Source organism: Mustela lutreola, chromosome 2 (genome assembly GCF_030435805.1).
Source record: "Mustela lutreola isolate mMusLut2 chromosome 2, mMusLut2.pri, whole genome shotgun sequence".
NCBI classification, from domain to species: Eukaryota; Metazoa; Chordata; class Mammalia; order Carnivora; family Mustelidae; genus Mustela; species Mustela lutreola.
In genome coordinates this window covers 77,512,676-77,539,227 of record NC_081291.1, presented here as the reverse complement: position 1 = coordinate 77,539,227, position 26,552 = coordinate 77,512,676, and the positions used below count along the sequence as shown (strand labels likewise).

At 40.9% G+C, this 26,552-nt stretch overlaps 1 protein-coding gene and 1 non-coding gene across 2 annotated transcripts in view; both read right to left on the bottom strand.

The window, feature by feature from the left end:
- Window positions 1-26,552, bottom strand: part of GADL1 (glutamate decarboxylase like 1) — a 187,303-nt gene that overhangs the window by 44,182 nt on the left and 116,569 nt on the right. The window contains exons 13-14 of the mRNA XM_059162397.1: window positions 21,136-21,187; window positions 10,808-10,897 (exon numbers count right to left, since the gene is read on the bottom strand). Coding sequence (XP_059018380.1) covers window positions 10,808-10,897; window positions 21,136-21,187 — 142 coding nt within the window. The remainder of the gene's footprint in view (window positions 1-10,807; window positions 10,898-21,135; window positions 21,188-26,552) is intronic.
- Window positions 13,376-13,477, bottom strand: LOC131826169 (U6 spliceosomal RNA). Its single transcript, XR_009351461.1, has one exon. It is a non-coding gene; the product is annotated as a U6 spliceosomal RNA (small nuclear RNA).

Here is a 26,552-nt window from a genome sequence, read left to right as displayed (position 1 = left end):
AGAAGAAGGACAGAAAAACCAGCAGGAGATGGAATGGAATATTTATCAGATTTGTGAAAGACAGTAACTTCAGTTTTGAAGAAGTGGAATAAATCATGAAGGGAAAGACTGACAGATTTGAATACATAAAAAATTTAAAACTTCTGTACAATGAAAAAACAGCAAGACTAAAATAAAAAGGACATTATACCGAAGACAATATTTGCATTCTATCTGACAAAAAGGGCCTTAAAACTCAAACTATATAAACCCTCATTCAAATTCATAAGGAAAACATCAGACCTCAAAATATAAATATGGAAGATATGGGGGAGGGGAGGAAACAATGAATACAACCAGAAGTAGAATCTGTAAGGGAAAAAAAAAATTAGAACATCGTTCAGCCCACCAACATTTAATACAATAAAAGGTAAAACAAATTTAAGACACGATGTTTCACCTTCTCTGAATAGCATTCTCCACCCCCTCATTGGCTGGAAACCTGTGAACTCATTCCTTGCTGGTGGCATTATAAATGGTGACATCCTTCTTAAAAGACAGTATCACAACATACAGCCAGAGTCAGGATGAAAACCACACTGATTTTCATCATCAGCAATGACATACTGAGCACTCTGTCTCCTGACATAATAAAAGCAAGAGTGAGTGTGAGCCTGGACACGTTCATCCATTACCATTCACGATGGCAAAAACATTAGAAGCAACCCGAACGCCCAAAATTATGGGAATGGTTTTAAATACTGTGACACAGCGTGCCGACCAGAGTCAGCCCCTTTATGGTTTTCTTCTCAGAAGTTTAGTCCAGAGGGATGGAGAAAGAGACAGGAAGTTGTGTGAGGGGAAGAGCACTCAATGAAAATCATAAAATGATTTCCTTCAAGGTTGTCAGAGCCTGTACGGGTTTTTTGATTGAAGGCAGCAATAGCTGAGAGAAAACAAATGCAAATCTGAGAAGGAGGGAGAGTGGGGAGAGAGGGGAGAGGGTAGAAGAAAAGGGAAGTATAGGGGTAGAGAGATTGCCCATTGGATGAAATCCAGGATGGGAGCCCCAAAGGTAAACATGGAAGAGTTTGCTCTGGAAAGAGGAACTCCTTCCTCTGGAGTAAAGATGAAAAGAGGAGCAGAAACGCATTTGAAGTGAAGACAAGGACCAATGTGATTTCTTACTCAGGTGAGCCTTTCTGGGTCTGGCAGAATCTAGAAGCACTGAGGCTGAAATTCTAACCCATGTTGCAACAGCCTTTCCTAGGTCCGTGTTCCCTGAAGCTCTTCCCAGCTGGGAACAGGAAAATGAGCAAAGGGGCCACCAGGGGGCAGGTTTGGTTCTGGCAAAGGAATTCAAAGATCCGTTGCAAATAAATAAATAAATAAATAAATAAAATAATAATAATTAATTAAGATAATAATAATAATTCCTTTCAGCTCTGGGTCCACTCTTAGTTTTGCATCAAAAAGTACAGCATCAAGTCCAGAGCAATTTCCTTAATGGTTGTGTTGTGGGTATGAATTTTGCTCCATCATCTCAGGTGTGTACAAAATGTAGCCTTTGAATAAAATTAAATCCCGCCTCAAGCCAGGGTTCTACCAGGCCGGACTGAAACTCAGTCTCTGCCATTATTACAACTCCCACAGTCCCCAGGGGTCCTGGAGAGGTTCAGTGTCAGCATCTAGGTGACTGCTCCAGTATATGATATGCTTAGAATCTGAACCAGCAAGATCCCTTGTTCCGTGGTATCTGTGCCATGTCCTTACCTGTTAGGAATGAGCAGACATTCCAACATCGGGAACACACACACACACACACACACACACACACACACACGTACCTCCTTAAGATGCTCACAGAGGGGAGTGGGAAGTCATCCCTACTTGGGGAACTCACTCTCAGTACCCCTCCTTCAGCCCCTTACTCTCCTGGGCCTGCCCCTCTGCTTCCAAACTCCTTACCTTCCTCTCTGGGTGTCTTCACCGGCCAGCTGAAGCTTTCAGAAAACCTAGGAAGACAGACCCCTCAGGGCTCCACAAGTCTCAAGAGAGGTGTGGAGCTCAGAGGCCCCATCTAGTTCTCAGGATCAGGAACAGAGAAGACACAAAAACAGAATTCGCCCATATATCCTAAATATGCTGTCACATTTGCCTCAAGATTGCCATACCGAAAACCTTCTTGTTGATACATCTGAAAGTACACGGCCATGAGATTTCTTTTTCTGGTAGATGACACAGAACTTGGGCATCCCTCGTCGTTCATGGCGGGCTGAGGAATGACCATCACACTAGCTGCCGTGAAAGGACAAAGACCGGGATGGGACACGGCCTCATCCAAGGAGCTTCCAGGGACCCTCATGCAGAAACAGGTAGCTAAGGCCTGACGAATGTAGGTAGGATTTTCAGACGAAAAGCCAGAAGGCCAGAGCCCAGAGAGATACATTGCAAATTTTTAAACCATGTGCCAACACACAAACCATCAAAAGCAAAGGAGGGTTCATGGAAGGATCTATCGATCTAGCATCTGTTGAACAATGAGACGTGTGGCCCAGCTCTGCATTCCCGCTGGGCCATCGTCATTAGAAGCTGAGTAGATGGGGGCGCCTGAGTGGCTTAGTGGGTTAAAGCCTCTGCCTTCAGCTCAGGTCATGATCTCAGGGTCCTGGGATCAAGCCCCGCATTGGGCTCTCTGCTCAGCAGGGAGCCTGCTTCCCTCTCTCTCTCTGCCTGCCACTCTGCCTACTTGTGATCTCTGTCTGTCAAATAAATTAAAAAAAAAAAAAAAATCTAAAAAAAAAAGAAGCTGAGTAGATGCTGCCGCCTTTAGCTGAGGCTGCTGCTCTCTCCTCCGTCACACCTGCCCTACCGGATTATGGCCAGTCTACTGCCCTTACTTGGGCTACTTGTCTAGCTTCTGTGGGTGCTTGAGTTGGCCACCTCCGACCCAGTAAATGAAATAAAATTATACTCAAGACATAGCAATGTGTCCTGGACTGATGAAGTTTCTGCCTTTCCTCAGTGCGCACCCTGACCTAGTCGGAAATTCAGAATTATTTCAGGTGGTCTTAGGATTTGAGCAGAGACTTAAGAAACCAGCATATTTCAGCTACCGAACTGGTTCATACACAGTTGCTGTAGACACGGCCTGTGCTGCTGCCAGGACACAGCCGAGTATACCGTGCTTGTGTGCTGAACCGGAAACCCAAGCTACCAAAAGATGTTTGGAAATGCAGCTTTCACTCTTTTGTTTGGCTTCAGTCTCCATCACTGTTATCGAGATTGCCAAAAAATAAAATAAAATAAAGTGCCCAGTGGATCTGCCAGTTCCAGGGAGCCACACATATGCCCATTCTTCTTTCAGAACCCGTCCTGTCCTGACCTCAGGCACGTGAGCTCAGCCTCAGCCCGCAGAGACCCCTAGCTTCATTTTGCTCAATTTTAATTTTCAACGGATAGGCCCAGCTCCAAGTTTCTTCCACAGTAACTGAGAAGAGTCCATGAAAAGAAGAGTAAATGATAAGAAACAAGAGAGCAGAGCCTCATAAACTTAGGAGAGGAAACTAAAAGGAAAGAAAAAAAAATTTTTTTAATGAGGACATCTGTACTTGTCTAGCTCTCCTGGGGAGTTTAGATCACTAGCCTTAAAAATTCCACTGGATGCATCTAAAAATAGTGCTTAAAGTCCCAAAGACCAAAAAGCAATATAAGTAAATAAATTAATAAGAACAATAATCTAAAAATACGTGTTCTGTGTGTTGAAAGATGTTATTGAATACAAGGGAAAGCTCACTGGGAACTCGCCCATTGCGCATGCATAGCCAACAAGAATACTGTTAGGCTCTTTTGTTGGTTGAAATTGTATAAATACAAAGGGGTAGAGCTATCTAGAAAGACTATGACTTAAACTAGGCAAGAGCAATGAGTATAAACCCATGAAACATTCAGAGTATCCCATGTCTTTTAGCAGAACGGACACCCCCAAATTCCCCAGCTGATTTCTTGTTTTGTTTTGTTTTTTAAATATTTACCTGTTTATTTAAGAGAGAGAGAGAGAGAACAGGAACAGAAGGAAGAGGCAGAGGAAGAGGGAGGAGCAGGCTCTCCACTGAGCAGGGAGCCTGATGCAGGACTCGATCCCAGGATGCCAGGATCATGACTCGAGTGGAAGGCAGGTCGCTTAACCCACTGAGCCACCAAGGTGCCCCCACAAGCTGATTTTTTTAAAAGATTTTATTTATTTATTTGATAGACAGAGATCACAAGTAGGCAGAGAGGCAGGCAGAGAGAGAGGGGGAGGCAGGCTCCCTGCTAGGCAGAGAGCCCAATGCGGGGCTCGATCCCAGGACCCTGGGATCATGACCTGAGCCGAAGGCAGAGGCTTTAACCTACTGAGCCACCCAGGCACCCCCACAAGCTGATCTTTGAAGAAGGCTATGCTTACACCTGATGTCCCCAAGTGGTTCCTTGGCCCTGAGCCACAGAATGACACAAGCAAGAACAAATGACTACAACTAGTAGGGTATCAGACAAATTGTAGATAAAACAGCTCTGTCTGAGAGGACACTTAAAAGGACAGCATTTCACCTCAGTCTTTAACCCACTGAGCCACCCAGGCGCCCTGTCACCTCAGTCTTAATAGTTTGGGCGAAGAAAATACAGTATCTACAAGACGTAGGAAATTCATTAGCGAAGCATTTTTAAAATCTACATTCCAGCCACTATCAGAAAAAGAGTCTCTCAAGTCGCATTCAGAAATACTTCATGTAAAGGGCACATCTATATTAGATTCTCCTTAAATATAAATTTTAAAGAAAGTGCAGCTTTAAAATGAGTTCCATCCACAAGGAAACAAGATTTTTTTTTAAATAGACGAATTTATTATAAATGTCATATCACATTGTTAAAAGAGAAACTCATCCTTGAAAATTAAAAACAAAACACTGTTGTATCTTTAAAGAAAGTTGTTTTTAGTTCGAAATCCAAAAATGAGTGATTGGCTATACCAATGTCACAGATGGTGATGGAAAGAAAATTAGAATCAGAATCCTCAAAAATATACAGAAGCTCTCAAAATGTGTATGAACTCTGATGTGAATACACGAACACATGTGCAGGAAATAAATGGAGCAGAGCAGGGGGGGCACTGAAGCCCCAGAGCACCCCCAGAAAGTGGCCTCTTGGGTGTCTTCCCCACGACCCCACCCAGATTATGCAGTCTCATCTTCAAGTGCTGTTAATCAGAAACCTGCCAGGGAGAATAGTAAATTCCCTCTAAAGATATCTGGAATAGCATATCAAGCTATATCACCAAATAAGCAATAAAACAACGCACCCATCAAGTAGGTTCTAAAAGATTTATTTTTCTTCTCCTGTTGAGGAGAAAGGCGCCTGTAATAAATGACTAACATTAGTCACAAATCTGCAGGTCAGCAAACAACCACAACAAAATAAAGTCGAAATGACCACATATGAGTACAAGACAACTTGTTAATTACTGTTAAGGATGTAAATTCATTAGGCGCAATGCAGAATTATTTATGAAATGTTGACCAAGGAGGAAATCTGCATCAGAACATTGAGTAAAGACGAGACAAAGCAAACTGATGGAATGTTCAAGTACATTCTCTGGGTCTTATCCATCTGGATTTGTCTCTGCAGAATCTCCCTAACTCCTTCACCCTCCATCTCTAGTCACTGGCATGAGGTTTCTGAAGAAACACGCAGACAGAAACTTTAGAGAGCAAAGAAGAATCTACTACGATGCTGGGAGCCCTGGAAATGCTGTTGAAGATCTCAACATAGACCACCAGTGGCAATGCCCTTGAGCCTAAAATCAGTGCAGATAGTGTGGGTGTTTTCGTAAGTAGAGAGAAAGAGAGATGGGAAGGGAAGACAAATCATATACTGCATCTGGAAACAAGTCATGAGAGAAAATAGTTTGCAAACTAATTGATTAAAATATGGTATAATCATCATCTCCAAACAAGGCAATCCCCTGGGGTAAGAAGAAGAGATTAGAACAACTCTAAATAATTAAAATTTCAAAATTCATCCTTAAAAGTGAGTATGTGCATTTTTAAAGTTACAAATTACATTTAAAAGTAATGCATGTAGACAATTTCGAAACAATAAACACATATTGGGGTGAATGCTCAATTTATTTTTTTAATTTATTTTTTTAACTGTTAGCAGATTGTAGTTGATACCTGGGTAGCCTCTGCGTAGGTAAACACTCAAGGAACCCAATGGTTTCATGAGGTCAATAACTCCATACTTCACTTTATTATTATTGTCATTGCTGTTACTAGTATTTTGACGAAAGCAATACATGTTAATTGTAGAGAATCAAGAGGTTGAGGAAGAATACTAAAGAAAGGAAAAGTCTATCTCTAGAATCTAAAATAAATCTATCTCTAAAATATTTTGATGTCTGTTGTCTGTCCCTTATCTAACCATACAAGCCTTAGTTCATATGTACATAAGCATCTGTGCACATAAAAACACAAATTTTTTCAAAATTGGCATTATACTATAGTGGCTGTTTGTATAACTCATTTTTTTCAATTAATAATAACTTATGAATATGTTATTTTGGAATAGAATTGTAATTGTCTAGGCCCTAGAAATTTACATATAAATTATGTACTATAATTTAACCAATTTTCTATAGTTGAATACTTAGATTCTTTTCAATCTCTTGCTATTTTAATATTTGATGATCAGACATGAAGGCCTTTGGATGCCAAGAAGAATGGACTCGGTTTTATCCCGTGGACCAGCCACCCTCCAGGGAGGAACTCTGGGCAGATATTTTAGCTTTCAGGGTGTGCAGGGATTGCTATTGGCATTTAGTGGGGACACAGAGATGTCACCTGCCTTGGAATGTGTAGAGCAGTCCTGAGCAATTAAGCCTTGTCCTGTGTCTTGCCCAACTTTTCAATATCCTACTGGAAATGAATGAGGTGAGAAGCCTGATTTGTCATTATCCAAGCCCATTTTCTAACCCCATTTTACCTACACATGCAAAATATTCTGCATCCATTTTTTTTTAATTTATTTTTTTTAATTTGACAGAGAGAGATCACAAGTAGGCAGAGAGGCAGGCAGAGAGAGAGGAGGAAGCAGTCTCCCTGCCGAGCAGAGAGCCTGATGCGGGACTCGATCCCAGAACCCTGAGGTCATGACCTGAGCTGAAGGCAGAGGCTTAACCCACTGAGCCACCCAGGCACCTCTCTGCACCCATTTTTAACAAACACTAGGTTTTCTACTACCCTGTAAATCAAAGAGAAAGAATTGTTTTCTTCAAAGCTTTACCAAGAGTTGTGTGCCCCTTCTGAAAATTGCATCACTAATAGCACTCCACGCTTGTTACTTGAAACAGCAACATCACCGACTTACAAAACACGGTGCTGTGGGCGGGTTACACTTCCTGTGGTTCTGAGGACATGTGTGAGAATCTTACCACTCACTTCCTCATGTCTTCCAGGGCCGTCATGCCCACGCATGGTGTAGAGAAATGCAAATCCGTATTACAAAGATCAGTTCTCCTTCATGTTTTATGCAAGGACTTGTACTGCCTTGTACAAAATTAGGTGGAGGTAGGTCACCTTTCTTACTGGTCTCATTGGAGGAGAGTAAAGGAACGTCAAGGATGTGTATTATGAATGGCGGTCGTTGGGTGCAGGGGGTTAGAGACTGCTCCTGAAAAGAGCAGGAGGCCATCAGAGGCTTCCAGAAGAGCGACGTGAGGAAGCAGAGCTGGAGATGGAAATGCAGAGAGCAAAGAAAACACATGGGGCCACGGGGATGGTACCAGGAAAGGAAACCAGAAAGGAAGTAAATGCGATGTGGGCAGACCTAGAATATCTGAAGGTTGCGAACATCAGAAGAAAGCGCATCTTAAACAGAGAAGTGTCTGGAACTCAGTGACCAAATGTAGTCTCGCGGAGTGACTGCAGAGGGGCTATGTTCGCAAAAGCAGTCTCACACACGTGCACGTACATTGGCCAACACACACACAGACACACACTCACATGCTTTGAAACTCCGCATTCGTGATCAAGGAATCCCTCTCCCTTCCCACTGCCAAAGGGAAGACTCATGGCGCCACTGATCCTGCCGTCTGACAGCTAAGCCTGACGCTAGCCTGAATCAGAGAGGCAAACCCTTATTCGGTTTATTTATTTGTTTGTGATTCTCCATCCAAGATAAACCCCAAAATAAATTTTAAGTGTGCTTCAAGTGCACTCTGGGTTATAAATCATATCCTTACATTCCCATCTAAAGTAAGCAGAAAAGCACAAGAATCAGATATATATATATGTGTGTACGTGTATATATATATACATAAACACATATATGTCTCCACACACCTTCCTTCCTTGTCAAATCCATGCATATATACCCACACAAAGACAATAAAAGGAAACTAAGAATCTGTGAACCGATGATTATGTGTTAGCAGCATACATGCTTACTAATCAGAAGTGACCCTAACAATTAAAATAGTATGACGTTAGACGGGACAAGGAAACCCTGGTTCTAAATGACAGCAAAACATTCCAAAAGGAAGGCATAGAGAGTCACGAATATTCATTATAAGAGAATCAGTGCTGGAAAATACTGGGAATAGAATAGAATGTCCTGATTCATACTCATTTCCAGTTAAGATGAAAAGGTTATTATCTGATTAATAGTCTGATTTAGCATGTATATCCGCCTTCAAGTTCAAACTTTTTTGAGAATGGGTAATAGAACTATTTCTTCACATAAAGGAAGACAGAGTCAAGAAGAAGCCCAAATATACTGGGACTGTTTAGTTTTCCTGATGCATGTCCACACGACAGTACTCAGTCAGTAAAACACAAAGAACACATTCTTGGTTGCTTTTCTTAACAATGAAAAAGTGAGAAGAATGACAACCAGATCTTCCTCAAACCTCAGCAATTATTCCTCCATGTTACAAAAAAAAAAAAGTCAGTTGTAGTCCATCAAAGTACACAATGTCCCTAGAAGCCTCACCATTACATTTTCACACTGTCCTTTTTTTCCTTTTTCTCTTTTATGGGTTACTTACCATCTGAAATGCATTCTTTAGCGCTGTTCTAGTTGCTTAGTATTTCAAAAATGCAAGACAAAGCCCAGGACTGTTAACTGCCTGGCATGGGTAATGAAAGGTTTTTCTAGCCAAAGGGACAGATAGCAGCATCCCTCTCTCCCCTCCTCTGCTGCCGGATCTCGGGTTTGACAATGGGTAGAATGTGTATATATTGGGTATACATTATGCTACAGTGTAGGAGGTTTAATGAGCTGTGAAGAAACAGAAAATGACTTGAAGCTAAGAGGAGATGCTGCAGGTGAGGTTAGAGCTGGTTAGGGCTTCAAGGCCATGGTCTTCCATCTTTCTCTTAATTAGCCGCAAATTCCAAGCTCCTTGTCATGAAAGACAAGGACCCTGTGACTGTCCCATCGCACCCCTGGAATCTTTGAATCACACCCTCTTCTCTTATGTCTCTAGGTCATCATGCAATGATTCTTTCTGGAATCTACTTCTCTATAACTGCCAGCAACAGGCTTCTCCTGATCCTTTAAGACTTAGTTCTAATGTGTCACACAGAGAGGTAGATAACCTTTCTCTCAGCAATCAGTGCAAACAGGGTTCATCTCCATCCGGGCCCTTACTAGTTACCTTGGGATCATCCCCTTAATCATGTGTCTCTCCACTTACGAGCTACTCAAGGGTAGGGGCCAAGTCTTGTTGATGTCCTGGTCTCCAGTTCACAGCATGGCGAGCACTCAGTAAATGTTTGTTGCTTGCCTGACTGGGAATAGCAGTGCTGCTAATTGCTTATGAAAGCTATTAACGGGATCACCGATTTTCTCACAGGGGATGGGGAGGGGTTTGCAGGTCAGACCTTTTACAAACCAGGGCCATGCAGGTAGCTGAGCTTGAGAGGGAAGACGCAAGGGGTGGAGCATGACCCAACTTTGACGGTCCTAACCGGTGGTGAATTCCCGCTCTCCGTATCACAGCCCCAGAATCCTCAGGGCAAACTCCCACTGGCTCACTTCAATACCCACCATGTCCATGCAGCAGGGAGGTGGGAGCAAGTAGTGTTGGCTCATGAGACTTCACAGTTCTTGGAACTGGTGTAGAGGCAGGGATTTAACCGGTAGGACCATGCCGGGAGAGGTGCAGGGGAGAGAAAATGAGTCCCTAGAGCCTGGGGCTTCTCCCCACTCGAGACTCTCAGCCCTCACCAGTTGTGTGTGGAGACAATGTCAAGCCCATTTGGTTCTACGATCAGTTGAAACCCATTGCTGGAATCTCTTTTCTTTTCTCTCTCTTTTTTAATCACATAAACCCCTTGGGCAGAAGATGCTTCTGTCAGTGGAAAGAACAGAAGGGCTCACACTCACAAAGGGTACCAGATTAAGGTTTTTAACTTTATCTCTAAGTGAGGTGATGCAAGCAGTCACAGAAGCACACAGAAGCTATTCATGATGGAACTTTAACCTTGTGTCCTGTTATCAGATCACACTTTCTGAAGTACGCTGGGAATGAGAACTTCTAATGAATGCTATGACTATCTTGCAAATAACACCATTATTTGGAATTCATGTGTGGATCAAATAAATTACATTGTTCAAGCATAAACAGTATTGGCAACTGTTTGGCATGTCATTACCTTTCAGGACACTAGAAGCCACTTCTCTTCATCTTCCAGAGGACTTACAAGTACAGAGTTAGTCATAGGATCAATAGACCATGGAAACAGAATCATTTCATCAAAAGGAAAAATGTGATTTACTTATTACTTACTAAATTGAGTTTTTCCCAGAATTCAGGTCCTTCCTCCATCTCTCTAAGGCTCGGTGGAATGTACCAAAAGCAAATATTGGCATATTCAGGCTGAGGATTAAAAAAAAAAAATTGAGAGTTGTTTTCTTAACCTAAGATGAATCTTAGAGCGTAATTAAGCTCTTAGCTACTTTCTTTAAAAGTTGTCATGTGTGTATCACATTGATAACAAATGAGAATCTGATAAACTTAAACATTCATTCCTCTTTGCTTCTGATAACAGCCTATTGGGAAATTTTCTTATCAGTTGGGTACACATAGAAGGTGTTCTTTCCTCCAGGTAAGGGATGAACACAAGATTGGGAATAAGCATAATAAAATTTGAAGTTGCCTCAGCCAAGCTCTGACCATTAGTTAGCACCTGATACACATATGCCCAGAGATGCCCTGGTTTCTCCTTCTTCAACCCTCATCCTTAACATATTTCTTACACCACCATATCCTGCCAATAAGTCCGTGTCTACGTAAGGTAGCCAAAGGTGGCTTCCATTACTGGCTGCCCCTGACAAATGGAAAATCCCCAATTGTCCATGAGTTGATAACATACGCCATACTTGGACTTGACTTAACCAGCCCTGCTATGACACTAGCCAATACTGTTTTGGGAAAAAGAACATCACCTTGACTCTTGGCTCTCAAGTCTCAGTGGCAGTCTCAAATATCGTGTAGGATGTGAATTGCTAGGGGGCTCATTCAAATCATATTCTCAGATCCTGTGCTCAGAATGCCCAGAGTCTGATGTAGTCCATCACAGAAAAGGCTGGAGAACTGGCGTTTTATGATGCAGCTCGGACAATTCTGAAATAAGTAGTGCATGGTGGACATTGGAGAGACTTTGATCTAAAGAGGCCATAGTCCGATCACCATCTCCAATAATCTGTTTTGGTTAAACATGGGATAAATCTTCCAGAACAGACTTTAGTCTAGCTATTGTCACATAGATAAAATTTTCTCCCCTACACATTCATCCTAATTGGACAAAAACATAGGCTTGTCATCGGCAATCACAGGACTTCTATGCAGTGAACAGGTGCTTTGGAAAATTATGGTAGGGGCTTACAAATCAGATACACAGGAGAGATTAGTTTTTGGAAAGATTATAGGTCATGCCTTCCCGCTCAACAGCTTCCTCATTTGATTCTTAGCAGTGACAATATTTGAAAATAACTTCCATTTTTCCCCACAAACACAGTTTGTAGGTAATGACCTGTATTATAATAGTTCTCAGTAGCCGTCGGAATTATACTCCAGTATTACTATAAAGTTTCCAAGTATTTCAGAAAGATGAAACAGCTATCATCTTATATCTTAAAATCAAGACTAGTACTATAGTTCTGATTCTAGTGGATTTTAAATCACAAGTGAATGCCCAGGATCATTACCAGCTCAACAAGATAAGTTCTTTAACCTCTGAAATTTGAAACACACTTATTGGATTCGACCCCACCCCCCCCCCCAAATAAAGGAAAAGGAGCCAAAATCTTCAAAATACAGAGTAATTCAAAATGGAGTACTATTTAATTCAACTCAATTTCTGCAAACATTTATCATAAGACTACAGCAGTCTGTACAAATCCACACAATTTATACTTGGATTTTTGATATAATTGATTTGGTTTCTCTAGGAAAGAAATGTACTGGGCTTTGAAATTCTTTACTCATTTAATGTGAATAAATCTTTTCAAAAAAGTAACTAGGGTTGATTAGAAAGTAGAAGAAAAATACAGTTATTATCTGTTCACTGGGTTTTAGGAATTCATGTCTTTGTATCAGTGACGATTTTCTTCCAGATCCCATTTATGTTAGTTATTAATTTACTGCCACTCAGCTCAATTCCACACTCCATATGCTATCAAAATGGAAGTGGACTCGATACTTTTCCTTGCCATCTGGTCCAATCTTAGACTTTATCAGCAGAGGGTGCTGGAGAGACACTGAGAAGGAAGAGGTAACTCTTCAGGGTTCTGGTTTGCTAACCTCATGGATCTTCTCCAGTGTGTGTGGGTTTTTCAGCAACACTGGTGCCCAGACACAACTGGACCCCCTGATAGCTTTCCCTGGGACCACCCCCTCAGATGGCTTCAGAGCAGACTGATAGGTACCCTAAATGGTTTCTTCTGGCACACTTCTCTCAAGGGTTGTCAGCAAGGCACCTTGCTTTGGCTGGTTTCTCTGGCCCCCCTGTGGGTAGCTGGAGTGAGTTTCAAGGTGCAGCTCTGAAAAATGGCTTCCTCTAGCACTCTGGAAGGTAGATTCCGGGCAAATCCTGGGAGGGGGAATGTCTCCGTGAATTCTCTGCCCTCCAGTGAGACACACTGTGCCCTCTCCAACTATGACTGGATCTCAGCCCTGGGAGGGAGTAGCCTCTTGCCCAGGTGCTCTATCCCAGTTCTAGGAGTGGTGGCTGTTTTCTACATCTGATATTTCTGTATTTTTTACAGAAATATATTTTCTGTTTTCCCTTATGAAGCAATCATCTTTAATACCTCTGCTTGTTTTTCTCCTCCTCCTCCTTCTTCTTCTTCTTTTTTAAATATGAAATGCCTCACAAATTTGTGTGTTATCCTTGCACAGGGCCTTGCTAATTATCTCTGTATCATTCCAATTTCAGTATATGTGCTGCTGAAGCAGGTACAATAATTCTTTATACTGTACTTTCCCACTTCAAATTACTGTGCAGTTTTTGTCTTCTTATTGGACTGCGACTAATACATCATTAACTCATTATTATCATTTACATGGCAACATCATAAATCATTTTGCAGTAGTTTTTACCTACTACCGTATCTGTCCTATGTTTCATAAGTTAGGACCTAAGCCTTTTAAGTCAGCTTTTAAATTTGTTTTTCTTAGTTTCTGTTTTGATGTTTTTGAAGTGACATATTTAGGAATCCTTTTGTCTGGTTTCTTTGAGAAGGGTGTGGCTTCAGTGCCTTGGCATTTGAAAACTGGTAAAGTCTTTCACTCATTGTTTTTTGGTTTTTTTGTTTTGTTTTGTTTTTTGTTTTTTTAAAGATTTTATTTATTTATTTAACAGACAGAGATCACAAGTAGGCAGAGAGGCAGGCAGAGAGAGGGGTGGAAGCAGGCTCCCTGCTGAGCAGAGAGCCCCATGCGGGGACTCCAACCCAGGACCCTGGGATCATGACCTGAGCTGAAGGCAGAGGCTTTAACCCACTGAGACACCCAGCCGCCCCTTGTTTTGTTTTTAAGATTTTATTTATTTATTTGACAGCACAAGCAGGGGCAGCAGCAGAGGGAGAAGGAGAAGCAGAGGGAGAAGCTGAGCAGGGAGCCCAACAAGGGGCTCGATTTCAGGACCCAGGATTGTGACATGAGCCACCCAGACACCCCCAAGGCAGTCCTTTTGATGCATCATCTGATTGGAGGAAATTTGATCTTCCTTTGGTGGAATACCTTTATTGCCATCATTTCCAAAATTATTAAAATTTGGAAAAAATATCCCTTTGAATATTCATAAGGAACATATTTGAGTTTTTCCTCTCTCTTTGCCAGCTTGAATTTGATAAAGTGACTTTCTTCAAAGAGCCTTAAGAGTACTAAGGAGTATTTTCAAGAGTAGAACAGTTCATATGCCACTTCATTCCCCCTGTATAGGAACGCCTGACCTCTTGGGTGTCTTAGGAACACTTGAGTCTATGTATTCTAACACCATAAAATTGAGAAGGCATAAAAAGAAATCCAAGTGTCTACAGAAGACAAATGATAGTGAAGGGTACAAAAACACCTGTAGCAGTGAAAATATTTTCACACCTTTAAAAATTCATGGAGGAGCGCCTGGGTGGCTCAGAGGGTTAAAGCCTCTGCTTTCAGCTCAGGTCATGGTCTCGGGGTCCTGGGATGGAGCCCCACATCGGGCTCTCTGCTCAGCGGGAAGCCTGCTTCTCCCTCTCTCTCTGCCTGCCTTTCTGCCTGCTTGTGATCTCTCTCTCCATCAAAATAAATAAATAAAATTTAAAAATTCATGGAGAAGTATAGAAGTGTCACTAAAAAAAGATGGACACATTCTATCCTGATTTTCAGAGAGAAAAACATAGATACAGTCTAAGAAATAAAGCAGGCAGCTTTGAAGTCAATTCCAGCAAGGATTACTGAGCAAGCGATAGGAGACCCCTTGGGGAAGAATGTCAAAGGTCACCAAGACATCGTAGCTGGTATTCTCTAAAACCATGTCATGTCAAAAGAAATTCATCTCCTTTGTTTACGACGTCTTTAGATCACAATAATAATAATAAAAGACAAAGCTAGCACTAGGCATTTTAATAAGTAGAAATGCAGAATCTAGCAGATAGGGGGACATAATCATGTAAGTATAGAATGAAGAAAGGGGGCATGGTGGATTTTAATGGACTTTAAGCTTTTGATTTTAAATATCTGAGGAAACTACTAAAAAATTTCAAAAGCAGTACTGAGGAGCACAAAAAATCTGGGTCTTAGAGTCACTCAGATTTGGTTTGAATTCCAATTTCAGTAGGTCTTTGCTTGGACAAGTATTGAACACGTTAATCTCCAGCTTCCTAATCTGTGAAATGGAGATCCTATCAGCTACTGCACAGAGGCGGTTTGATGAGCACAGAGATTATTTCCAATATTTACTACTGTATCTGGCACACAGCAGGCACCCTATTAGCGTAGCGACTATTATCTGGAGCTAGTTTGGTAGAAAGAGATGTCCTTTTCAAGTAGATGAATAGTCACATTTAAATCAGTACTAGGTGAGACACGTCGCTATTTCTGCATACAGTATTTGAGGGGGATGTTCAAGAATTATGGTCTGTCCATAGAAGGATAACTGAAATGTTCAATTCATAAGCAGAATTTTCTGTGTTCTAGATACTGGACCAGACGTGACGATGAGAAAAATAACTTACACTGTATGCTCGTCTCCGGGAACTCAGAACTAGTAATAGAACTAGGTACAGGAATGAGAGTTACAAAAGAAATTCCTCATAATAAGAAACATTTCTGGCAGCAAGAATAGTGCACATGTAGAAGTCCATGTATACAGAGGGATGGCAAGGATTTGGAATGGATAGAGAACAAGGTGAAGAGAGGTGAGGATGGACATGGGAATGAGCATCACTTCACGAAAGCCTTCCCCATCCGCCATGCTTGGGAGTCTGGGCTTGAGGCAATGTGGACTCATGGGAGAGTTTCAGTCTAGGGAGGAGATTTCATTTTAGAAAGGCCCCAGCGTGGCTGCTGTGTGGAGATGGGTAGGAGGGCATCTGAGACTGGAAGGGGATGAGTTCTGAGGCAGGGCGAACAGGAGGAGTGACAGGAGCCTGAACTGAGGCAGTGGCTTCAGCAGTGGAGAAAAGGGCTCAAGATACATTTAAGAGAAGGGGAAGGGAGATAGGGAAGACAACATCAAGATTTTTGTCTGGATAGATCATAGTTCCAGTGCGTAGAATCTGGGAAAAGAGAATGGCTACACTTCAGCTTTAGAAATGTTGAATTTGAGGGGTGCCTGGATGGCACAGTCAGTTGAGGGTCTGATTCTTGGTTTTCAGCTGAGGTCAGGAGATGGAGCCCCATGTCAGGTCTCACTGAGCACAGGGTTTACTTGAGATTCTTTCTCTCCCTCTGCCTCTCCCCCCAGTAAATGAATAAATCTTAAACAAAAAACTGAAGTTGGCGTGCCTGTGGGAGTCTAAGTGAAAATTTCAGGACATGCCTATGTACAAAGGACCAGAGTTTAGAAGACAAGACAAGGATAGAGCCATTATTGAAGTCAATGATAACAAAGTTTAGAAATGGATTAAACATTTCAAGGGGAGTATGTAGACACAGTGAAGAACTAAAGGCAGAAGAGTGGAAAATATTATCTAACCGGGTACCCAAATGAACAGACCTCCTTCACATAGAGACTGAGGGGAAAAAAAAAAAAAAAGAAAGAAAAGTCACATGGAAAGGAGAAAAACTGGGAGAGAAATTCAAAGAAACCAAAACAAAAGAGCATTTCAAGAGGGAAGGAATCGCTAATGGTGTAAGATGCTATAGAAGTCCAACAAGATGGAGATTTTAGAATGTGCATTGGATTTTGTGATTAGAAGAGTGCTGCAATCTAATAAAACTAGATAAAAAGATGACCATAAATGGCAAAATGCTTGATACATAGTAATAGGAGGGGTCAAAAAGTAATAGAATATGAATAATTAGAGGTCGGGGGAGGAGGACTGAGCTGTGAATTGTCTGACACAGGAATTGTTCAGGAAGAGGTTGACTTTCTGTTATGGTTACTGTCAAGAGAAGTTTCCTGCCTTGAGCAGGAAGGTGACTGGATGTCCTTGAAGCTCCTCGATAATCTGGCAAGTCTGTGAAACCTAAATAATTCTTCCTAATGTGGAACTCAGGAAGAGAAAAACAAATAGTTGAATAATTAGGACTCTCCCAGGAGATCAAAATAAAATATGTGAATGATAGTATAAGAATGAATGTACCTCTAGGAAAACATCTATTAGATCTTAGTTCTCACACAGAAAAACAGAGAGATGATTTTCAGGAGCCTATGAATAATGTAGAATTCATTTGAAGTGATAACTTTCAATCATCTTCAAGAAGATAATGCATTATGGGCGCCTGGGTGGCTCAGTGGGTTAAGCCGCTGCCTTCGGCTCAGGTCATGATCTCAGGGTCCTGGGATCGAGTCCCGCATCGGGCTCTCTGCTCAGCAGGAAGCCTGCTTCCTCTTCTCTCTCTCTCTGCCTGCCTCTCTGCCTACTTGTAATCTCTCTCTGTCAAATAAATAAATAAATCTTTAAAAAAAAAAAAAAAAAAGAAGAAGATAATGCATTACTTTTGCTCTTTTCAGGAAAAGATATTCAAGTATTGGAGACTTGGTTTTATTGTGTTCATACTGGAGCCGGATGGCCCCAAAACCTGTTTTCAATATTCCACTTAAAATTCTATCTGCTAAAAAAGTGAATGAATAGATGTATTCATTATAAATCTATTTATTACATATAATATAAGTAAAATTTTATACATACAAAAATATATAAATATATATATATAATTATAGGCTTTCATTTTTCCTAAACTGAAAGACTTAGTTTCACAGACTATAATCAAATCTCTCTCCTCTTAAGTATGCATTAGGGTTATATTTAATCAATCCAAAGTAAGCATTTGTTAACAAAAGGGGTAATTGTCTTGACACTTATATGTGAGATTCAAGGTCTAAATTTACATTATTTCTCCAAATGGAACACAGAGAAGAGAGGCAAATGCAGATCACATACAAATACCCTTGTAAGAAGGAGTTCTGGTTCTGGAGTACAGTTGAGAAAGCCACCTTCACTGTTTTGGGGCCATCTGGCTCCCGTAAATAAAATAGCCAGGACAGGAGGCTACCTGAGGATGAAAACCCACTTTCACTTGCATTACAAGATTGTGAATATTTGCAATTCCCTAAAGATGATGGTGCGAGTTTCCTCCCTTCATTTTTAAGCCTTTAGGAGGAATATATAAATAGCTTCTAAAACAGTTCACCTTTTTTTTTTTTTCACTTCTTTCAGCTCTATCAAAAAATTGTAGTTCCAAGGTATACAGCACTTTCCATAAGCACCATGGCCCCCGCAGCCAGAGAAATAAAGGAAGTAATTCAAACTTGTAAAAATAGAGGGAAACTCAACCTCAGGGAAATAAAGAAGGCAACTTAAACTCAAGAATATTTAAAAAGTCACCCGGACTCCAACTCCCAGCCATCCTAGAGCTGTTGTTTTACCCCCTACGTGATTAAGTGTGCATCTCTTAAAAATACACACATTTTCTTATGTAGTCATAATGCCATTGTCAGACCTAACACCATTATCAGTAATCCCTTGGTATTATCCAATAGCCAGTTTCACATTAGAAATTTCCCAGCTGTTTCAAAAAAATTTGCTGTTCACGGGGGGCCTGGGTGGCTCATTGGGTTAAAGCCTCTGCCTTCGGCTCAGGTCAAAATCCAAGGGTCCTGAGACTGAGTCCCACATCGGGCTCTCTGCTCAGCGGGGAGCCTGCTTTCCTTCCGCTCACTTTGCCTGTCTCTCTGCCTGCTTGTGATCTCTGTCTGTCAAATAAATAAATAAAATCTTAAAAAAAAAATCGACTGTTCACAATTGTTCCAACTGGGATTCTGACAGCCCCACACGTTACGCGTGGTCAGTGAACCTCTTCAGTCTCTGTGAATCCCTGCGATCATCACTCCCTCCTCTGTAATTTTTCTTCACACCACGGAATGTTGAAGAAACCAGGTCAGCTATCCTGGAGAATGTCCCACCCTCTAAATGTGTCTTTTTGCTTCTTTGGGGTGTTACCAGAAAGTCACTTAAATATGTTTTTTCTTGTTATCTGTGTAAGTTCCTTCATGTCCCTGTTTTTCAGGAACTTTGGACTCTTTTGTAGATAGTGATAGAAGGACTGTCACCACACCTCACCTGGGCCACTGCAATGGCATCTCAGTTTGTCTGATTTGCCCTTTTCTTGGCGGCCCTTCACATCCTCCCTCCTGCCCCATTCCTCTCTTCCCAGGACATCCAGCATCATCTTTTAAAATGGAATTCGGCGGGGTGGGGGGTGGGGAGTGTTAGGGGTATTGGGGTTGGGGAGAGGTTCCTGGGTGTCTCAGTCAGTTAAGCATCTGACTCTTGAGTTCAGATCAGGACATGATCTCAGGATCCTGAGATCAAGGCCCATGTCAGGCTCCACTCTCTCTGCCCCTTTCTCTCTCTCTCTTTTCCTCTTAAACAAATACAAGTTAAAAAAAAAAAAAAAAAGTTTAAAAAATAAATAAATAAAATGGAATTCAGACTCCTGTCTCCATAAAACTTCTTTAATGATTACACTTGGAATAAAAGCCAAAACCAGGACCCACCTGACTCCACCAGCTCCGGTCTCCGCCCACCTCTCCACCTGCACCCCTGCCCCTCATTTAATATACCTTCTTCTGGTTCCTCAAACACATAAAATTCTTTTCAGCTGGAAGCCTTTGTAGTTGTTTATTCATTCTATCTAGAACGTCTTTCCCTCAGACATCTACATGACATACTGTTTACCATTAGTCAGGTCTCGGTTAAAAAAAAAGACCTCAGAGAGCCCTAGCTGTATGCCCCAAATGAAACAGGCCACCCAACCACCAGCCACCTTGTCATTCAGAACTTGCCACATCTGTAACTCTCTTTATGTGTATACTCAATTCTCTCTCATGAACCTGCTTTATTGTTTTCTTAGCACATCTCACTACCTGAAGTTTGCTAGGTATTAATTTGCTTGTTTATTCCCTGTCACTTGCCATTTGAGTATAAGCACCACCAGAACAGGGAATTTCCCTATCTTATGTATGCAATACCTAGAACTGTGCCTGGCACATAGTAATTGCTCAATAAATCTTGCTGAATAAATGAATGCCAAAAGTTAGGCAGATTGCTTATGTATGAAAAAGGTGATGTTTACATTAAGTTAAAAATTGCTATATAGGGGCACCTGGGTGGCTCAGTGGATTAAGCCTCTGCCTTTGGCTTGGGTCGTGGTCTTGGGGTCCTGGGATTGAGCCCCGCATCGGGCTCTTTGCTCAGTGGGGAGTCTGCTTTCTGCTTCTCCCTCTCTCTCTGCCTGCCTCTCTGTCTACTTGTGATCTCTCTCTCTGTCAAATAAACAAATAAAATCTTTCTAAAAAATTGCTATAAAATATATGCTATAAGGAGATCTAAGAGAACATCCCATACTTCATATTTCTTAAATATCAGAATTAAAGAAGATTCTTCATAATTTCTATATATTTTAGGGGAAAAAACCCAGTATTCTCTATCTTTGCAACCATTTTATTTTTTTTATATAATAGCAAACAGTCCAACCACGAAATGACTTATTTTCCCATTGCTCCAAAGCTAATATATTCTCATTATTTTATAAAAAAAGAAAACTATATGCATTATTGTACATTCACTTAATTGATTTTTCACATGTAGGCACCACTATTGCAGAGTTGAATATTCACAGTACAATCATCATGCAATTTATATATTTATTCAGTATTATCCTTGGTAATTATTATTGAGCACTTTAATTTTCAATACTTAGATGCAAGTGTGTTCTTTGCAAATCCAACAAAGGCAAAATACTCACTAATAGAGTAAATTAACATAATGGACTCCATGAATTAAGCTAATGACTTGCTTCTAAGTCTGCAACACAAAAACCAATGAAATATAACAGATTTGAAAATTGCCACCTTCATCCCTGTTGACTGACAAAATCACGAGCACAATTCCATAATCACTTACTTCCAGCAATAGCTTGAATCCTTCTCTTTTCTTGATTTCTTCTGCGAGGTACCTAAAAATGAAAGACACAATAATATTTATACCCCATCATCTAACAACTCCATGAGAACGCATGAAACACAAAAACATTGTTATTTCAGAATGCAGAGGTAAGGCTTAGAAATACAGGCTTAGGAATAAGGAAGGGCAGGGGAATAGGGATAAACATGGATTTAGGCAGATATCCCTGAACCCACAGCAGACCCCGAGGACCCAAGTAAAAGATACATCTTTTGGATGAGGTGATGTTTATCACTCATGTTAGCATCAAACTTTAACCCCAATATGAAAACCACCTAAAATAGATTGGAGATACATCTCTGACTATGTGGGTTTCACATTCACGTCCTAGACGGGGATTTAACACATGTACTTATATTACCTAGCTGGCTTTTGGTGTATAGTCTTACCTGTAAGCTCATTTAAGATCAAGGAAGCTGAACATTGTCTATTCCAAGGCCAGGACAGAGGGTCAAAGGACTGATCATGTTAAAACAAAGTAGGCTGTGGCCACTGACAGAATGTCTATGAAGTCATCTCCAATATCAAGGAAAAAAGAACTATCATGCCATAAACAAAAGGTACAGATATAGGAGATGCAGAATATGACCAAGGAAAGATGAAAATAACCTTGAGAACATAGAGTAGAGCAACATGGGCAGCTCTCCCCTGGGCTTGGTTATAGTCTATATGAAAAGAGGAGCCTTTCAAAATAACTGGTTTTAAATGATTTGATTAAGAGCCTTGCAAGGTTCCTAACCCTAGACCTAGTATTTCAGATTTGGGGGTAAAATGTAAGAAAATGATAAAGGGTATTGACAAAAATATACTTGACAAAATAATTTTTTGTGATTTTATAAGTAACAGTGAAAGAAAGAAAAAAGGAAGAAAAGAAAGAAAGAAAGAGGGAGGAAGGAGGAAGGAAGGAAAGAAAGAAAAACATTACGCCCAGGAATGAGGATTGGCTTTGAAAATTAGGACCCATTCATCATATGAAATTATGGTATAATTATCAGGAAAGGGCAACAAGGTGGCTCAGTTGGTTGAGCATCTGACTCTTGATTATAGCTCAAGTCATGATTTCGGGTTGTAAGATGGAGCCCCGCACCAGGCTCTGCACTCAGCATGGAGACTACTTTAGATCTCTCTCTGTATCTCCCTCTGCTCCTCCCTCCATCTAAAAAATAAATAAAAGTAAATCTTAAACAAATTACATGCAATATGATCATGTCACTATATTTATTAAATTAATATTTAAAAACAACAAAAATGTTTTTCTTGGGCCTCAATTTCAAGAAAACTGAAACAACACAATCTGCTTTTCTAACCACAAATGTTATTTCAAAAGAATGAAGTAAAACCATGCATATATGTAATTCTACCCAAATCTATGTGTAAATATGTGTGCATGTATTTCATACAAAATAACCAGAAACAAGAAATTGGCAAATGGTAAAATAAAACATATTACAGCAACACAACATCATACGACACAGCTATTAAAAAGAATAAATTACATCTACTTCAATTAAGCCGCAGGGATGCTCATGATGTATTAGCAAGTACCTTGCTTTCATTATTGACATTTCTCAGTATGTCAATAATGTGTCAATAATATGTCAATAATATGATTCTGTCATACATTCAATATGTCAAATTGTCAATAATATGATTTTGCTTTTTAAGAAATTATCAAAAAGAATGCAGAAGTAATTCTTATCCCTGTATCCATATATAGGTAGAGAAATAGATAGATCTCTCTCTATCTACATATCTCCATATATATCCCCCCCACAGAGTAAAGAATGGAAGGGTACACAATAAATTCTTAGTGTTTACCTGGAGAAGGGACATATAGAATACAATGGGGGAGTTAACAACTCTTTCCTTATATTTCTTTGCAAAGTTTCATAGATGTGGTTACTTGTGCAATTTTTTTTAAGATTTATTTATTTATTTATTTATCTATTTATCTATTTATTTGACAGATAGAGATCACAAATAGGCAGAGAGGCAGGCAGAGAGAGACAGGAGAAGCAGCCTCCCTGCTGAGCAGAGATCCCGACGGCGGGGCTCGATCCCAGGACACTGAGATCATGACCTGAGCCGAAGGCAGAGGCTTAACCCACTGAGCCACCCAGGTTCCCCTGTAATTTTTGAAAGGAAACTTAAAAAAGAAAAATGTAAAGCACAAATATAATAGTCGAATACAATCCCTGTCAATACAAGGAAAGCTTGGGAACCATATTTTTTCAACTTCTCAGACACAAACACATACAGGCAATCTGTAAACTCCAAAGCAATACCACACCTCATCCTGAAGAAGCCTATGCTAATCCTGGACACCACGAGACTATGGAAAAGCTTTGCACGTCCAGAAATCCTGGGACTGATTCTAGAAGATTCTAATTATGCAGCTCATCAACTTTGTGACTCTAGGCAAATTCCTTAGCTTCCCTGAGCCTGCCTCAGTTTCCTCTTGTATGCAATAGAAATGTGGGACTAGGTGAGTCAAATCCTTCTCCAACAGATGATGGCTGTGGGAAACTTACAGAAATGTCTCAATTTGGGCTATTTCTGTCAAATTGGCTAAGCTGCTCCCAAGAGAAAGGCATCCTAAAACAGAGTTGTATAATTTCAGTTTAAACTCTGCTTTTTGCTACTTATGGGTACCCAGGCTTTGTGTCAGGGCCATTGTCCCTACTGAAGCCACTCTCAGAGCACAGAATGTAACACTTCAGGTGAGTTGAGAGTAGCTAGGTGATTTGGGTGAAGGGTTGCTATTATAACTACAATAAAAGGCTTACACGGGAACCCCCAAATATGCTCCATGCCAACCCATATTCATAAGTCTCCCACATAAAAAAGTTCAACTGCCAAATAAATGTGAGCAATGCTGGGAATGCCAGTTTGATTATTTTTGTCTACAATTAGTAGAGTACTTGGCTTAATTCATAAGGATGTTTATTTTTTTTTTAAGATTTTATTTATTTACTTGACACAGAGAGAGATCACAAGCAAGCATAGAGGCAGTCACAGAGAGGTGGTGGGGGGGAAGCAGGCTCCCCTCTGAGCAGAGAGCCCAACGCAGGGTCCATCCCAGGACCCTGAGACCATGACCCTGAGACCATTGGGTCCAAGGCAGAGGCCCAACCCACTGAGCCACCCAGGCACCCCACATAAGGATGTTTATTGAACCGGTTGGATGGTTCAATGCTGTCAAAGAACCAGGCATTTTCTACCATTTCAGCCTGCCTTGCTCAGAGTGCTAATGACTTGCCTCACGTTCTCAAGATGGGTGCCATACTCCAAGCATCACAGCCTTCGACACATGTCCAAGAAGGAGGAGAGGGGGCTGGAGCAAAAGTCTTTCCTCTCCCTTTCTCTCTACTGAGGTAAGAGTATTTTCCCCAGAAGCCTTCAAAGAACTCTTCCTCAATCTTCGGGACTGAGGCTGAGTCATATACTTACCCTAAATTCATTACAGGCAATGGAGATTGGCTTAGACCACTGTTCCCAGCTATACTGTTGCTATCTAAATAAAATCAAGGTTCTCTTAGTAAGAAAAAAGGGGAGAATGGCTGTTGGGTGAATAATAAACAGTGTCTGCATGTTAAAAATGTTAAAAACAGGGGTGCCTGGGTGGCACAGTGGGTTAAGCCTCTGCCTTCAGCTTGGGTCATGATCCCAGGGTCCTGGGATCGAGCCCCGCATCAGACTCTCTGCTCATCAGGGAGCCTGCCTCCACCTCTCTCTCTGCCTGCCTGTCTGCCTACTTGTAATCTCCATCTATCAAATAAATAAATAAAATCTTTAAAAAAAATGTTAAAAACAAAGTTAAAAATGTTTCTCTATTACAGGCCCCCTCAGGAAAGCTGTAGCTCTGAGAGAGAAATAACATAGTAGTTAGCACTTTCCAAACATATTTGAGCATGGAAATATTTTTTGGAAGAACATTCATTAAGAGCTTCTGGAAGTCTATTATCCCACAGAGAGCAGTTTCAGAGATGGTAGCTGAGAAGTGCTTCTTCAATAAGGTACCTTCCTCTCTTCTTGAATAAAAAAGTTTAAGTGCAAGGAGTTTGGGGGAGGGAATCCAAATAAGGTTTGAGTCACTTCTGCCCACATTGATAGGAATGATTTGTTCCTCACAATTTTTCTTTTCAATACATAAAAACAGACTAAAGATAAAATACATTTCCAAAAAAAAAATAAATAAAAAGAACCTCTTCTTATCTGATACAAACCAGAAAAAGATGTACATTTGAGTTTGGAGATATAAAGCAGGAACCAGGAACCACTTCTACCAAAAGGCATCCAGGTAAATGGGTTCAAAAAACAATAATAGCTTTTAAAAACTCATCACTTTGCTTCCTGCCAAGCTTGGCAAAAAGAGAGAAGAGAGGGCGAAAAAATTACACATTAGCAAGAATTTTCACCAATCTTACAGGGTACAAAAACTCTTTGTATGAAGATTCTGGCTTGATTTTGAAGCAGACATTAATGCTAATCTTGTTCCCAAACACTTCCCTTTCCTTTGCTTACAAATAGGCTTCCAACCCTGAAGTCTCTCAATTCTCTGATTCGTTCGGTGATTAGGTCTGTGTTTTGCCTTTAATTTGTCCTTTTGTAGGATATTCTTTCCTTTCTGGAAGCAGCCTTTCCAGTTCCTTCCTCAGCTACTCGGAGTCTCCCTGGAACACTCTGAACTAACCTTCTCTCCCAGTCTCACCTCCTCATTTGAAATTTCTTTCTGATGCACGGAGCTTCCAGAGCTCCTGAGAGGTTTCTCCATCTGCTTTCCGCATGCTCTGCATATATTAGAACATATTGCACGATGCGTGTGATTCATCACAGACACCTACATGCTACGTTCTCCTGCAATTGTGGGTTTTGAAAAATTACCAATATAAAGATAAAATGAAAACACTGGCCCTTCCGTAGCCCTGTATACTCCCCCTCTCCCATCACCTAGAGAAATACACAAGCACAGAAGTGCCATTGGTAAATGTTCACCTTTTCCACACTGAAAACAATAAATCCCTCAGTATTCATGCAAGTCGGTGAAATGAATGCCATCTTGAGAGATTACAGAGATTGTGTGTCAAGGGACTAGATAAACGATACACTAGAGATCTAACCAAGTAGCCGAATGGGAATTCTTGAGCTGTTTGTTGTTGTTGAAAAGATTTACACACATGACTTTTCTCAGCTTGCTTGAAAAATTACCTCTTACTGTTTAACCCGGGGGCCACAGCAGAGGCCTACAATGTGCCCCCGGCAACAGGTAGCCCTGGGCACTGGAAAACATTTTCAACTTTCCTAAGCAGATACCAGGGGTACACGGTCACCTGCCTGGTGCCCGAGGTGGTTTTAAA